Genomic DNA, 17,165 nt, shown 5'->3' on the forward strand with positions numbered 1-17,165 from the left:
CAATTGTTTTAAAATTATGTTTATTTCCAATGTTTAAATACATGGGAACCCAAAGTTTAAGTTTTTAGCAGCTTTGAGAGTTTTTTCCAGTTTCTTTTCTTACTTTCAAGTCAAATAATATAATGATTGTATTAATTAATATTTTTGATATATTTTCAGGTATGATAATGATTAAAATTACATTTGAAGTTTGAATTTGAATTTTCAAGTGAGATCTGTTAACCAATCAAAATGTCTCTTTCTCCGTGGGATTACGGAGGAGTTAGTCTGGGGTTTGGTTTATACAGACCACGACGACCTAGTTATACCCTAGCAACACAGTGTAACCGACAGCGCAGCGAGAGCTATCGTTACGCCACACGAAACGTCAACTCCGACTCGGAACAAACAGATGATTTTATAGATGACATCGTGAAGCGAAATCGTAAAGACAGCTACATCAAGGCTACCAGACAAACTCACGAAATAGAACTTCAAGATATCCAAGACAACCATGACAAATATGGCGGCAATCATGACAGTAACCTTGGTGATATCCCAACCAGTAACCATGACGATAATGACATCAATCGGAAAAGTTTAAGCTTCTATATCAATGAGGAAAAGAAAAATGAAAAAATGAAGCCAACATTAGAACGAATAGATGAATATAAGTTGATGCATAATAATGTACATTTTTCTCACGTAGGGAATATTGGGGAGGGGGGTAGTGATGAGGCAACACCGTGTTCAAGCGAACAGGGGAGTAGTTTACCATCTGTGATCGTTTTTACATTTAAAAAAAACCTCATCATACTGTGCACTGGTTTTATTCTAATTTTCTCTGCATTTCGTGGAATTCAGAACTTACAGTCTAGTATTAATACATCAAGTTATTTAGGAATAACCACCATGACTTGTGTATATTTATCCATGTTTTGTACGTGTATATTCGCTCCCATTGTGATTAATATTTTCACGGCCAAGTGGGCGTTATCGATTGGTATGTTGTGCTTTCTAATATGGTTCGGCGCTAATTTTTATCCACGTTTTTACACTCTCATACCCACAGCATTGTTCGCTGGGTTTGGACAAGGAATTTTATGGAGCGCCGAAATTTCTTATATTCTTAAATTAGCATTCGATTCAGCTCGTATTACCAAAGACCAACTAGAAAACGAGATGTTTCGATTTCATGGAATTTTTCTTGCCTGTTTCCAAACAACGCACATCTGGGGGAATTTAATTTCCTCTGTTTTATTGAGTCATAGATCAGAGTTTATACCTCCAGCAGTACCCGAGACTTCGTTTGATTATTTGAATTATACAGATCCCGGGATGGGATACGAGATGGAGGGTGCGATGGAGGAACCCCCACCGATATCAGCTGGACAATGTGGTGCTTTAAATCCATGTGATCAAAGGACTGGACAACCTTTACTGTTCACGTCTGCTGACTATGATGAAGATCTAGGTCAGTATGAAACTTTATATTTTCATTTTTGATCAATTCATTGATAACTGTTTTTCTAGTTTTTACAGATTCGCCATTCGTTTGACCAATCATACCTTAGTCTTATAAACGTGAATTTTTAGCTAAGCTAATCAGTAATAGTGTTTACAGCTCACTGTCAAATCCATGAGTTTCCTGAATTATCTTATAAAGAAATTATGCAATTTTCGTGCAGTTTAAGTACTGTAGACAATTTATATATATTCAAGACTCAAATCAATCCCCAAAATGGCAAACCTGTCCGTTTAAGTAAAGGTATTATTACGGGACTGCACTTTGCCCTTTATGTCAAAAGGATTGAATTTCAGTACATACATCAAAGTGCTTCAGTAAGATCTCGGTACCTAAATTTCACCAAAATTTCTTCTGTCTGTTGTTGTAAAAAATGTATGCATGTGTACAGAATTTATTTTATTTTAGTACGGTAATATTTGTAATCAACCTGTGGTCAAACTTTGACTTTGAAATCTGGATGTTTTGAGTTATGTTTTTTCTTTGAGTGACTCCGCTAGCCATCCATAATCTGACCAGATTATTATGAATCTTCTGTTCTGGGTCATTTATAATACAACTTAAAATGCTATTGAGAACATGACTTAAAGAAGAATCTTAAGTTTAGTTTTTAACCATATTTTATTGTAATGACTAAAACTTATGGATTGAGCACAATTATAAAACGACGCAGACGCTCTCCCCTTTTACAGGAAAGGAAGGAAGAATCTTTTCAACTTGTGGACGGCTAGTGTTAGAACATTCAGAAAAACGCAAAATAAAGCATCCAGTCTGCAAGAAATTGATTTGTATGTAATTGTATTTTTATTTCAATATGTAGGAAGTGAAGAGAATATTGTAAATAGCATGATCTATTGTCTGGATTTTAACTTTCTTTATGTTTCTATAGTAACACGGTAAGTTTTACTTTATCTTTATCTTTCACCTAGACTTCGGTAAAATTATCCAAATAATCAATTATTTATAGCCCCTAGAAAATTATAATTTCGATTATCGATTATTAAATTTCATAATCGATTATATGCTAAAGTTACATTTTCTCCACTGTACCTGCTAACAAGTAGTAATCTCTTCGACATAAATTGCCTTCAACAGATAACATATCCACAATAAACTATAGTAACTGATCAAAGCAAGAATATACTTCTATGACACAAACAAAAATTTTAGATTTCAAAATTTTGGCATGTTTTTTATTTTATATTTTCAATGTTTCTTAATCAAAAGATTATTGATCAGTAGCATGTTGTTGAAAATCGATCTCAATTTGTTAATCGATACCCAGTCCTACTTTCACCTGATGCCATTCTTCACCTGATGCCATTCTTTAACTGGTATTATGAACTCAGAGTCATATAGCTTGTGATATTTTTTGTCTTTTAGTTTGTGAACTCTGAATCTCTTTTAAACAATTCACATAATCATGTATTTGGCATGACTCTTTTTGAAACACCTGATGGAACTTCTCTTTGGAGGAGTCCACTACTATACAACTTTTACTCTTGATTTTGCCAGTCTTTCGGCGAGATTTTGATTAACGGAATTGTCTTGTTTGTACCGAATTTTATGACAGGGAAACGATTTATGTGATTCTGTTGTTCTCTGATGCTTTCTTACTCTTTTGGAAACACCTGATGGTACGTACTTCTCTTTAGAGGAGTCCACTACTATACAACCTTTATTCTCAATTTTGCTTGTATGGATTTTTATTTCAGAGAGTCCACATATCAAGAATGTTTGTTTTTGTATTTTTTTTTATATTTTGAATGACAATCCTATTTTTCATACTATCAGTTTTAAGCATGTTTGTTGTTTATATTGTTCCAATGTTTTCTGGACATGCAAAATGGAGGAATTCCCTTAAACATGGGACATAGTCAGTTTGCAAATTGGGAGGGTCGTTCCCGAGTTTCCAACAAATATTTTAGGATCATCTATCAGCCAAATAAGATGCAGAATATTAGGACGTTAAACTCCATTCACTTCATTTCTCAGTTGCAAGGAACAAAGCCAGTTCCCAAATTCTGCCCACCCCCATAGAAAGATGCCCCTAAATGTCCCGAAGTAGGACTTTCAATGTCAGAATAACTATTGAATGTAACTGTATTTTAAATTTAGAATGTAAATATGATCAGTTTGTAGAAATTTAAATTGAATATAGGAAACTAATTATATTATAAAGTCTGGGATTTCTAACTTATAGATAACTAAACAAATAACAGGACCAATATTCTCAAAAAACACTGACCCAGTTAGTTTTTGTGTTACCTTTTGATCTAATATGACATAACTCAATCAGTAGAAAACTAAAAACACTTTGAAATGTTTTTCTTTTTAAAATGCAGGTAGGTAAATGAGCATAATCCCAACTCCATGAATCTTTGTAATTCATTTATAGCTCCCTTTTCCAAACTTTTTCTCATTTGTGCACAAAATGTCTCCAGAATGATTTCAATGACCCTGGTCCAAAACTATTAGCACAGTCCAGAAAAATGTCTTATCACTTGATTTATAAAAATTATATCACACTACGACTTTATAAAACTATTAATGGGAGACCAGAGTGCCCTCCTTCCCCCACCCCACTGGTGATTGAAGTTACCTCGAGGGATTTAAAAGCCAACTTCAGAATATTCGAGTGTTAAAACAGTTTTAGCACATTTCTTAGTGATTGAATTTCAACTTGACTCTAGTCTATAAAATATTCATCATGAACAATAATAACTGTGAGAGGTCTAGTCATCTCTCAACTTTCAGAGTGTCAAATTTAAACTCTGGATGGATGGACTACATCTTAACTTTCAGAGTGTCAAATTTAAACTCTGGATGGATGGACTACATCTTAACTTTCAGAGTGTCAAATTTAAACTCTGGATGGATGGACTACATCTTAACTTTCAGAGTGTCAAATTTAAACTCTGGATGGACTACATCTTAACTTTCAGAGTGTCAAATTTAATCTCTGGATGGACTACATCTTAACTTTCAGAGTGTCAAATTTAAACTCTGGATGGATGGACTACATCTTAACTTTCAGAGTGTCAAATTTAAACTCTGGATGGACTACATCTTAACTTTCAGAGTGTCAAATTTAAACTCTGGATGGACTACATCTTAACTTTCAGAGTGTCAAATTTAAACTCTGGAGGACTACATCTTAACTTTCAGAGTGTCAAATTTAAACTCTGGATGGACTACATCTTAACTTTCAGAGTGTCAAATTTAAACTCTGGATGGACTACATCTTAACTTAATAGAATTTCTCATTTTTTTGTGTATGAATTTGGACAATTAAAGCATCGATTTGCACCATTCCAATTTTCAGTTAGATGTCTGTGGCTCTTGCAATCCACAATAGATCTTTTCAGGATAAAAGCTGCGCATGTGCATTAATACCCTTGAGTGGCAAGCTGTCTGTTTACATTCGATATAAACAGAAAAATACATTCGTCAACTCAATAATAGTTTAATTTATCCATTTTCTATGGCCTTCACTAGGTCTGTTCTCATGCTGAATTCATCTCCTAGTTTAACATCAGATGAGGAGGCAATTATCAAGGGGCATTTGAGCATTTAAGAACGCAATATTAAGAAATACAAGGCATCAAAGTAGGCCTCTCTTTTCTCTGGGGTTGCAGTGCATGCCCCGCCCTTCAACCATCTCTGATCCCCATAGTAATACCACTGCTCCAATTTCTAGATAACAGGTCCACTTCAATGGTCTTGCTAATAGGGGTAGGGGTGGGGGGATGTTCAAGGGGGCTCACAGCATTTAAAAATAAAAGTCAGGGCATCAAAGTAGGCCTCTCTTTTCTTGTGGGGTGCAGTGCATGCCCCAATCTTTAACCATCCCTGATCCCCATAGTAATATTACTGCTCGAATCTTATCCAGATAACCTGTTTATAATGTAATATATTATCACTGTTATTTCAGGTCCCAATGATATCTCTCAAGTATTATGGAAGTTGATGTGTGCCTATATTGTTCTAGGGTTTATAGGATTTGGTTTAATATTATTATTACTTGATAAAATAGGGGCCAGATCAGACCCTGATAAAACAGGATTTCAGGTAAGTTATTAACTTCAAGTTATTCGTATATATTTACATTTCTACTATCACTTCCTTCAATGAACTAGTTACGCAAACTGGCATTTATTTTTTCATATACTGTTGTTTGTCATGTGATACTATGATGTCGTCAAAACACAACAATGACGTAATCTAAGATTGGTGGCAGATTCAAGGAATCGATCATATAAAAAAGTGAAAATTATGTTAATAAAAGTATCTGAATATAAATATAACAATTAAACGTTGGTCTCACTAGAATTATTGGTGTGTAAACACAATAGACTTCGTCATTTATTCAGTTTGTCACATGATCAACTGCGTGTACACACCAATAAGGCTAGTGAGACCAACGTTTAATTCTTAACCAATGTAAAGACTGCAGTGAGCCAACAATTAACAGAGACAAGGCCTAGAAATGAATAAGCCTGACAAACCTGACCCTAAACTTTCTTCAGATATAATATACAGATGGGATATCCGCATGTTTATGGCCCAACAGGATACCAAAATATAGTCAGGGGGTAGACTTGATCCTCGACTGTTTTATAGTACTGTGTGAGACATAGGAACATTGTAGAATATTGGTTAATATCTTGTTGGACTCATTAATGGTCCAGCTTTGTGTATTATCATGTGAAATTTAGCTTTCAACATGGTGAAAATTTTCAAAGAATTTTGAGTCAAACTCCCATAAAAAGTGACATTTTATGTCTGGTCCTGATTATGCAGATGTTCCATCCCTGAGGAAGATGTAAGACCAGATTTTTAGGAAATATAAATAGATTAAAGGGAACGTTTGTGTAAAACAAGGATTCTAAAGCAATAAAAATTGATTGAAATGTGGATAAAATTGAGAAAGACAGGAATAAGCTGGTAGTAAAATTATCAAAGAGAAATATTAAGACAACCATTAAGTTTGAGACTACTAGTGGTTTATAAGATTTATATCACTACACAATCAATAGTTCTAGTCATGACCATTAGTTGCTTAATTAAATCTTCAAATTGACCAATCACAGTTAATGTATGGACTGATTGAGCGTGGAGGTCAGAATGGTGTAACGTATCGTATGATTGGTTGTATACAGATAACGAGACAAGTCGCCATTAAGCCAATTTGTCGAACGTGTTACTGACAAATTATTGATACAGAGCTCTGTGATAAAACATCGTACTGAGTTGATCTTATTATCAGACATGACTAGTCTATGAATAGAATCCTACTGCAAACAAACTTTATTTCGTTAGTTGAGGAAATAGACATTAAATACATCAAATACTGCAGATTTGACTAAAATTATAAATGAAGAGTAAACCAACTTTCCAACCACATGGGATCAATGACAAAATCTAATCCTAGACACCCCTACTTCTCTCTTTGTTACACGAAGAGAAAACAAATATTCCGTTAGTTGGGAATAGGGAGATGGGTATCAACGAACTAAAGATTTTATTAAAATTGTAATTCATAGCAAATATTTCTAATTTGAACAGAATATCAGAGAAAGCCATCCTGGGGAAGCTGGAGAAATGGATATAAAATACATAATAGTGCTGTGAAGGTTATGACTGTAAAAAGAAATGCTAGAGCAAACAAACCTTATTCCTTTATAAGAGTGCTTCGGATATGACTAAAATCTTTATTCAGAGCAAAAAGACGATTTAATAATTTTTTGCCGCTAAGATATGTTTGGATTTTTCTTCGAGAAAACTACTCAGACCCTTTATGGCAGGATTGCTCTAACTTTTGTATTTTAATCTTAATCCCATCTGTTATTTCATATTAGGCTGCAGAAGAATGACTTACATTTCATTTACAAATATGATGAATATTTGATTGTTCATCTTGAAACTAGCAGTGTATGAACCCTGGGTGTTAGTATAGGGTATATTAAATTCACACCTGTACCCAGGGTAGATTGCTTTTATATAATTACAAGGAAAGAGAAATGATTAGTTTTAACACCAAACTTATTACTTTCTTTCTTATACATTATTAACTTACTTGTACAACACCTTAAACATTGATTTCTTAACTAGATCAAATACCTATAGCTTACTCCATAAAATACTGTGTTTTACTATTCTTCTGTACTCTCTTGCACTCTGTCTTGCACTCTGTCTTGTACTGTGTGGTACACTATGTCTTGCACTCTGTCTTGTACTGTGTGGTACACTATGTCTTGCACTCTGTCTTGTACTGTGTGGTACACTATGTCTTGCACTCTGTTTTGTACTCTGTGGTACACTATGTCTTGCACTCTGTCTTGTACTCTGTGGTACACTATGTCTTGCACTCTGTCTTGTACTCTGTGGTACACTATGTCTTGCACTCTGTCTTGTACTCTGTGGTACACTCTGTGGTACACTATGTCTTGCACTCTGTGGTACACTATGTCTTGCACTCTGTCTCACACTATGTCTTGCACTCTGTCCAGCACTCTGTCTTTCACTATGTCTTGCGCTCATGTCTAGCACTATGTATTGCACTTTGTATTGCACTTTGTCTTGCACTCGTGTCTTGCACTCGTGTCTTGCACTATGTCTTGCACTATATCTTTGTAAAGCGACAGCTTCTAACTTGCCGTGCTAGTGCTTACAAAAACTAATCTTATTAAATATCGTGTGGATTATTAGAATGTTGAATAAAATCGATAATTTGGACAGCCCCAATATTCCGCTATAAACACAATATCAACTAATATTATTCTGTATCTTTAAATGTATCAGTAAATATCAATATCATTGACTGATAGGGCCTTCTGTTTTAATCTGTTATCTTAAATAATTGTCTCTAGAGAGTAGCTTCCGAAAGTTTCCTCTATTTGATTCAATTAGAAGAGTAAAATCATATATACCATAATTACCATAATAATATACATTATTTTCATAGCCTCTTTTTGTAGGTTCTGTTTTAATATTTCTATACCATAATTATTTTCAAAATAAGAAATATAAAACCAGTGAATGCTGCCACTTTCAGAATCTTGACAGAATCATATACTCTCCTGTTTATAATATATTCTAAATAACTTGTAGAATAAGGAAATTGACCAGAATCATATTGATTCATAATTAACTTTGTAAACCATCAAGACAAGACTCCATTGGACCTTTAATAATAATGCTTGGGGCATGTGAATGATTCTTGTCTATTTTGATAATCACATGATTTAATGACATAATAGAAAACGACCGACAGATTCTCTATTTCCATGTTGAAACTCTTGACAAGACTAGTCGGCTACAAAATCAGCTGAAAAAATACTGTTTGTGTGCCCCCAGTTTGTTTGAGCACTAACTACTAGTAATAAACTGATAGTTATATTGTAGAATCATCAAACCTAGTTACTATTAGTCTCTGGTACTGTAATTATATTGACAAACTAGTTTATTGTTAATGAACTTGATTTAATTTTCTAATTTAGTTTGATTCACAATAGCTACTTGCTAGTTATCAAAAATTTGGTTATTTCAATTATCTAATTGCCTATGATTCAGAATGGTTATTTGCTAGTTATAAATGGTATAATTTGGTTATTTTTGCTCCCATCTGACCTCAAACTAAGAAATTATTTTCCCTCTAACTTGCTTTTGACTGTTATCTTGCTTTTATCAGTTAATTGACATATCTTTGATGTTTGTTTGGTCAATGACCAAAGCAAGTTTAAAGCTAGCTAGGTTAATGAATCATTTTGCTGTATTTTTTAAATCTGGATTTTATCTTGAAGAAATTTGATTGGTTGATAAAGATGGTTTAAAAATTGATTTTATTGATTGACAAATCAGATTACTGAAACACTAAAATCAACAGAAGTTTAATTGATGTAAAACTACACTGGATTTTGTTAGTTAAAATATTGTGAAAATAGTACTGAGCTATAATTCTTTCATTAGTCCAAATAAAAACAGAACAGTAGGATATAAAACTCTATTTCATTCATTCATTAGCACAATAAGAAACAGAACAGTAAGATATAAAACTCTATTTCATTCATTCATTAACACAATAAGAAACAGAACAGTAAGATATAAAACTCTATTTCATTCATTCATTAACACAATAAGAAACAGAACAGTAGGATATAAAACTCTATTTCATTCATTCATTAGCACAATAAGAAACAGAACAGTAGGATATAAAACTCTATTTCATTCATTCATTAACACAATAAGAAACAGAACAGTAGGATATAAAACTCTATTTCATTCATTCATTAACACAATAAGAAACTGAACAGTAGGATATAAAACTCTATTTCATTCATTCATTAACACAATAAGAAACAGAACAGTAGGATATAAAACTCTATTTCATTCATTCATTAACACAATAAGAAACAGAACAGTAGGATATAAAACTCTATTTCATTCATTCATTCATTCATTCATTAACACAATAAGAAACAGAACAGCACGATATCAAACTCTCTTTCATTCATTCATTAACACAATAAGAAACAGAACAGTAAGATATAAAACTCTATTTCATTCATTCATTAACATAATAAGAAACAGAACAGTAGGATATAAAACTCTATTTCATTCATTCATTAACACAATAAGAAACAGAACAGTAAGATATAAAACTCTATTTCATTCATTCATTAACACAATAAGAAACAGAACAGTAGGATATAAAACTCTATTTCATTCATTCATTAACACAATAAGAAACTGAACAGTAGGATATAAAACTCTATTTCATTCATTCATTGATGTATCAATGCCATGTCTGTTGTACAATAAATCCTAGTTTGATATGAAATAAAATCGAGTTTACAATCTGTAAGCTATCTGACATCACTGTTGACATCACTCTCTATGTCTACTCATACAGGACATCAATCAGTGGTATAATTGGTCTGGTCCTCGTTACACTTGACATCAGCCTGTAAATCAGTTCCAAGGTCATTGCACTTGACAGGTTCGTTACTTAATTCGTCTGTAATCTTTAAACCACATTTAAGGGTAGCGTCTTTAAATAATAAAATTTCTGTCAAAATAAACCATTTATACCTCCAACATTTCGTGTATCTTAAAACACACTTCTTCAGGGAGTCTGAAACCAACACAATTAAAAATAGAATTAATGAATATTTTAAGGGTAGAGCTTACATAAATAACAGAACGCTATATTATTATATATACTACTCCTTAGTTTTATTGTACACAACAACACCAAATCATTTCACTTGATGATGATGATGATGTAAATTGTTGAAACATTGTGTACAGGTGTACAGTATTAGTTCTTTCACTTGATTACTAAATTGGTTTGTCATTCTTAAGGAACATTTAGGGGTAGAGATCACATTAAACAGACAGCTCTGCCAATTTCGGAGGTCTGATTTGAGTCTTGAAAATATGTAAATAGTCTTCAGAAGTACTAGAAATGTACAAAAATCATATAATTCCTTCAAAAATATTTCAAACTAGGCTAGGAATTTCCTTTTACTATTTCTATCAATGTATTTTCTTTATATGGCAGTGTCTCAAGAAAAGACAAGTTGTCTTTTTAGCTTTTAAACCCAGATAATTCTGGACACACATGGATTTGGAGGCTGAAATTTCAATGATGAGCTGTTAAAACTATTACAGATTGGATTAGCTAAAAACAATTCCAGTTTCTGAGAGTAAACTATGATTGGTCAAAAAAATGGTGCACTGTCCTTTTAAATAACAGAACACTTTTAGCATGTACTTTCTAGTTTTTATTTCATTATATTGTCGAAGTCTGTAAATCTATTCGAAAGCCTTAATACTTGATATAAGTGACTATATTGGTTCAATAGTGATTACACTTAACAGCCAACGAAGATAGTTACAGATATTTACTGACCAATAAACAATCGTAATGGAGACAGGATCAACCAGTGGTCAATTATAATCTATTTACCTTTTATTTATGACTGGTTGTTCAAGACACAATTAGATATAAATCAGGACTTCCTAGATTTGAAAATATTACACAGTAGTATTTGGAATAAAAGTTTAAATATCAAAATCAAAAGAAGACATGATCACCTAGTAATTAATATTATAAAATGATCCAGAAATTGGTACTGTAATTAAATCTGCTTAGATAATGTTACTGCTGTATGAACCAATCAGAACACTAAACAGGACAGGTTCACCATCCATTCGACCAATCATACTTATGTTTCAGTAACAGGAATATTTATTAAGCCAATCAGTAATAGTGTTTACAGCTCACCATCAAAACTTGAGCTTTCAAATCTATATTTGTCCAGAATTATATGTGTTTGAAAAGTTAAAAAGATGACTCATCTTTTCTTGTGATAGAAGATATTATAGAAATAGATGGTGGAATTTCTAGTTTGAATTATATTAGAAGGAATTATGTTTCATACAGTACTAGTATTTATAAAGACTATTAACATATATTCAAGAATCAAATAAATCTCCTCAATCAAACTATATTTCAAATTCTTGTACATTTCTAATATTTCTAAAGACTATTTACATATATTCAAGACCCAAATCAATCTCCCAACCTCGATGAACCATGGCCTTTAAAATGGTACGATGTTTCTGACAAAAATCTCCTTAACATTTCGATAAACCTCATTGAACATATATCTCCAAGCAGCCTGAATTTATTACCATCTATCGAAGGGATTTGTCAAGTACAGAATTGTTTTTGGTTTAGATACAATTCCCAAGAGAGAAAAATCCATTAGCTTCAATTTTATAACATTCTTGTCTCTCACACATTGACTAGAGTAAAAAGAACATGATTCATGTACTTTCATGTCATTTGTAATAAAAATTAAATAAAATGATGACCAATATGTTAGTTGGATTTTTGGTTTGGTTTGAGCTGTTCAGATTGTTAGTACTTGGTTTTTATGATGGAAAAGTGTTCAAACTTTTGTCCAGTAATTTATTAGATTTTATTTTTAATATATCCACTTCAGTTAGGGTCTAAAGACTGGCCCTTGCCAAAATAATCTGTTGACCTAATCTGATGACATCTACTTTAACCAATCAAATTCCTTCAGATTGTTAGTACTTGTTTTTTCAAAGGAATAGGCTGCTACTATTGAACCTGGAGGGTTAAACCTGTATACCTGTAGTCATCTACATATTAGCTTTTGCAGCCGATTTTGATCAGTCTCATTAAAATTAGAATTAGGTCAAAAGGTTATTTTGACGAATGTTCAAGAGACCAGTCTTTAGACCCTTACTGAAGTGGCTATATTAAATGTAAAAACTTATAAAATACTAAAGGAAACTTTGGTCCAATTTAAATTAGACTGAATTTTGAATGTCTGTATTATTTTTCGATTTTTAAATCTGAATCCCATTTGTTACATGTGTGTGAATTTGAAGGGCAAGAAGATTTCACCAGTGGATTATATATTTGCATACTAAGTTTCACCATAACTCAATTCAAGGGCTGAAATGCATCATTTCTTGAAGAATTACATAAAAGCTTAGTTCCTTATTCTAGTGAATGCATAAAAAAGATGTTGCTTAAGAAAGCAAACTACTGCTGTCACCCTGGTATAGCTAATTTACATATTAATATATATATTTAAATCAGATGGTAGAACTAATTTGCATATCTCTCTCTATTTCAGTTAGTGGTACATCATTTCAATCAGATGATAAATCATAAAACATTTCGTATGTTAATACCACTGTTAATATTTAATGGTGTTCAACAAGGTTTTATATTTTCAGACTTTAATCATGTAAGTTTAATATTAGATAATAATCTAGATAGTATTATGTCCATAATGTGTGTATTTAGCACAAGAGTTATCTGCATATCTATATAAGCATATGCACATTCATATCTTTCCTACACTTTTTTTGATAATTTGGTACCCAATGAATATTCAATCTCTTTCATTGTGTATCTGGTAAACTACAGATTGGACAACCGTATCAGAAATTAATAATCTCCCTGTAAATTTCTTCAGATATTTAGACATCTCAAGATAGAAATATAAATATGTCTCCTTTATTTCAGTATTTGTGTCCTATATTTCAGTATTTTGTGACGTGTGCGCTGGGAGTAGAGTATATAGGATATTCTATGATTATACTAGGAGTAGCTAATGTTCTCAGTTCTATAATGGTGGCGCTGTGTGCCCGATATATCCCACGGGAAGTGGTTCTAGGGTTCGGTAGTGTCATGCATATAGCTTTAATGATTGGTTTTCTAATCTGGATTCCAAACTCTCAACCAATGATATTCTTTCTACTGTCTGCTGCCTGGGGTGTCTGCGATGCTGTCTGGCAGACACAGTGTAATAGTAAGTAAGAGTTATCTTTTCCTTGTAATAAACAGTGATGTTCTTGGTAGGGCTCAAACCTGTCAGTACTGAGCTATTCTTGTTAGTCTTGTCTTGAGGTACAATTTATGTCATGTGTCTGTCCTGACAATTTGGATACAGTCTTAGCAATACTAGTCTAGCCTAGGCCTGGTGCTATTATTACACCCCCTCACAAACTATTTCTACTCAGTAACATAACATTATCAATAGCTACATAATATATCTACTTAATGAGTATATAATATTTGTTACTATATAACATCTAGAGCTTATTTTATTACCTATTTCAGCATTGATCTGTATCACATGTCTGGATGATCCGGAAACAGCCTTCGCTAATTATCGAATGTTACAGAGTCTAGGATTAGCTCTAGCGTTTGGAAGTGGAACGTTTTTCTGTGTGTCAGCCAAACTTTATTTTCTAATGACATTATTAGTAGTTGCTATCATGTTTTACGTACTTGCCGAATATCGGATACGACAAACTGATACTGATGATGTTTTTGAAACTCAATGAATGGTGGAAATTTAATAAAACTAGATGAAACCTTTTTTAAAATTATTCAGCATTGAGTTGGTTTAAAATGAATGGTGGAAATTTTCCAAAGTTTAGATTTTTCTTTTTGAAATATTGGTTAATGTTGAGTTGGAAGCACCATGACTCCAATGATGTTTTTGGAATCCAGTAATTGTTGAAAATTTATCAAGTGTGTTTGTTTGAGAAAGTTATTGAGGAGTGCTTTCATACTTTTAAGTTCTTGAGTACAGATACGAATGCGACAAACCAATTCTGACTTTGATAATTGAGTCTGTGATTTGTGCATTATTTATTTTGTGAAATTAGAATAATTTGTGGACTGGAGAAGTTAAGGAAGAGTATTAGCCTGGCTAAACTCTCTAAAAAAGTCCAGGATTGGTGAATTTAGGAAATATTAAAAGTTGTTTTGATGACCAAAATGAAAGTTGCAAGTAGATTTGAATACTGTGGAAGGGATGGTATTCCAGGATGGTATTTCAGGATGGTATTCCAGGATGGTATTTCAGGATGGTATTCACGAATGGTATTCCAGGATGGTATATCAGAATGGTTTTCCAGAATGGTATTTCAGGATGGTATTTAAGGATGGTATTTACAGATGGTATTCCAGAATGGTATTCCAGGATGATATTTCAGGATGGTATTCACGGATGGTATTCACGGATGGATGGTATTACAGAATGGTATTTCAGGATGGTATTTAAGGATGGTATTTACGGATGGATGGTATTTCAGAATGGTATTTCAGGATGGTATTCCAGAATGGTATTTCGGGATGGTTTTCCAGAATAGTTTGGAGAAGGATATGTCAGGATGGTATTTCAGAATGGATGGTATTGCAGGATGGATGGTATTTCAGAATGGTATTTCAGAATGGTATTCCAGGATGGTATTTCACCACTGTCACCTAATGTTGTGAACTAGCTGCACAGTAGTCTTCTGTTTCAATTTTAAAAATCTAACAATACTCAATGCACTGAAAGGACTTGTAAGGAAATTTAGCCATTTTATTATTTGATTTGTATAATTAAAATTCATTCACCCTGATACTGGTAAAAGTTTAGAAAATCACAAGAAAAGAATCAATTCTTGAATAGAAAGGTCATGTAATAAAAGAATGTCTATTTGTAAAAAGTATTGCTGATATTATTGTAAGTGGTTTTAAGTTTTGCCAAGTTTTGAATTTTGACAGGTCTTTTTGACGGGCCTTGATGTTTGATAGATCCTTGATAGAAAGGACATTTTAGCTGGTTTGTTAGTCATTTCCAGTTAATACAGGTACAGCCAAATCAATATCCAAACACAAAAGAAACTGAACATAGAATGTATCAGATACATGGCTACAGATTTGTTTCAGAGATTTGTTTACTAAACTTTTATATGTATCGGGGACACTGATAGCATCAATTTACATCATTCCAAGTTTCAGTGTCTGCAATACCACTAAAACTAAGTGTTTAATGATGTCACTAATTGCAAAGGGCCTTATGTGATATTTTGTGATTAGTGACATTGTAAATCAATTAGTTTTAGTGGAATTGCAGGAACCACAGACTTTGGAATGAAATTGGAATGGTAAAATGATGCTATCAGTGTCCAAGATACACATAAGAATTTAGAAAACCTGTTTACAATCTCTTTAAACTTCAATCAGAAACTTTTCTATAGAGATTTCTGAGATTGAGAAAATAAGATATAAGTATTATAAAAAATAATTGTGTATAAATATATTAATTGTTAATAAACTTGTCAATATTAAAATACTGTTTTTATAGCTAAATCTTTCTCTCTCTGGGTATATTTAGATTTTTTTGCTAACTTGAAGATCCAGGGTTTAATCCCATCTCAGGTCAAGATAATACCTTCATATTAAGAGGGGCTGACATGGAAAAAGCATCTAATCGGTCAGTCAGGATAAACAGAGGCTCTGTGTACTACAGACTGTAAAAGATCAATCAATCGTGTTAAAGATCAATCGAAAGTTGGAAATTGAAGAAATCTCAGTGGGTTAATGCTGCTTTCCTAGCAAAATTTCCTTGACAAGGTAACTGTCAACATAACATTGCCCGTCTTCATTTACCTAATCAGATACATACAAGTAGGTTATAACCTTGCTCACTAATACAATGAAAGTTAATACTGTATAAAGAGGTGTATAACTTTATCAAATATACAATATCAAACACAAACATTCCATAAATAAATATATATACTTAAAGGGACAGGTAGGCCATTTTGGGGGGTTGATTTTAGTCTTGAATATATGTCTATAGTCTATGCATAATTTCTTCAAAAATACTTCAGACTAGCAATTGTACTCACTATTTCAATATACGTCTTTTCTATATATCACAGTGTATCTTAAATTGACGAGTTGTCATTTTAACATTCAAACACAGATTATTCTGAACACACATGGAATTGAAGGCTCAAATTTCGATGGTGAGCCATGAACATTATTACGGATTGACCTAGTTAAAAATCCCCATTTATAAGACAGAAGTATGATTGTTCAAATAAAATGGTGCACCTGTCCCTTTAATGTTGTCAATGTCTAGTAAATACAGGCTTCAAAACAGACCAGACACACACAAAACACTGGAGTATAAAGCTTCACAGAAAAAAATGGAATAAACTTGTTTATAATGGGTCTCTTTTCTCCACGAGCCCCTATACCAATCCAGGACTTATTACTCCAGTAATAATACCAGACAACTTTACACAATATCGCACCATCCTT

The 17,165-nt window shown here is 32.8% G+C and overlaps 1 protein-coding gene across 1 annotated transcript; it reads left to right on the forward strand.

The window, feature by feature from the left end:
• Positions 1 to 780: 780 nt before the first annotated feature.
• Positions 781 to 14,362, forward strand: LOTGIDRAFT_92528 (hypothetical protein; the record flags this gene model as incomplete). The annotated part of the gene is made up of 5 exons (XM_009047826.1): positions 781 to 1,375; positions 5,460 to 5,575; positions 13,186 to 13,299; positions 13,602 to 13,866; positions 14,178 to 14,362. Coding segments are annotated over 5 exons (1,275 nt in total), but the record flags the coding sequence as incomplete, so codon positions are not given.
• Positions 14,363 to 17,165: the final 2,803 nt, after the last annotated feature.

The sequence above is a fragment of the Lottia gigantea genome, assembly GCF_000327385.1.
Source record: "Lottia gigantea unplaced genomic scaffold LOTGIsca_117, whole genome shotgun sequence".
Classification (NCBI taxonomy): Eukaryota; Metazoa; Mollusca; class Gastropoda; family Lottiidae; genus Lottia; species Lottia gigantea.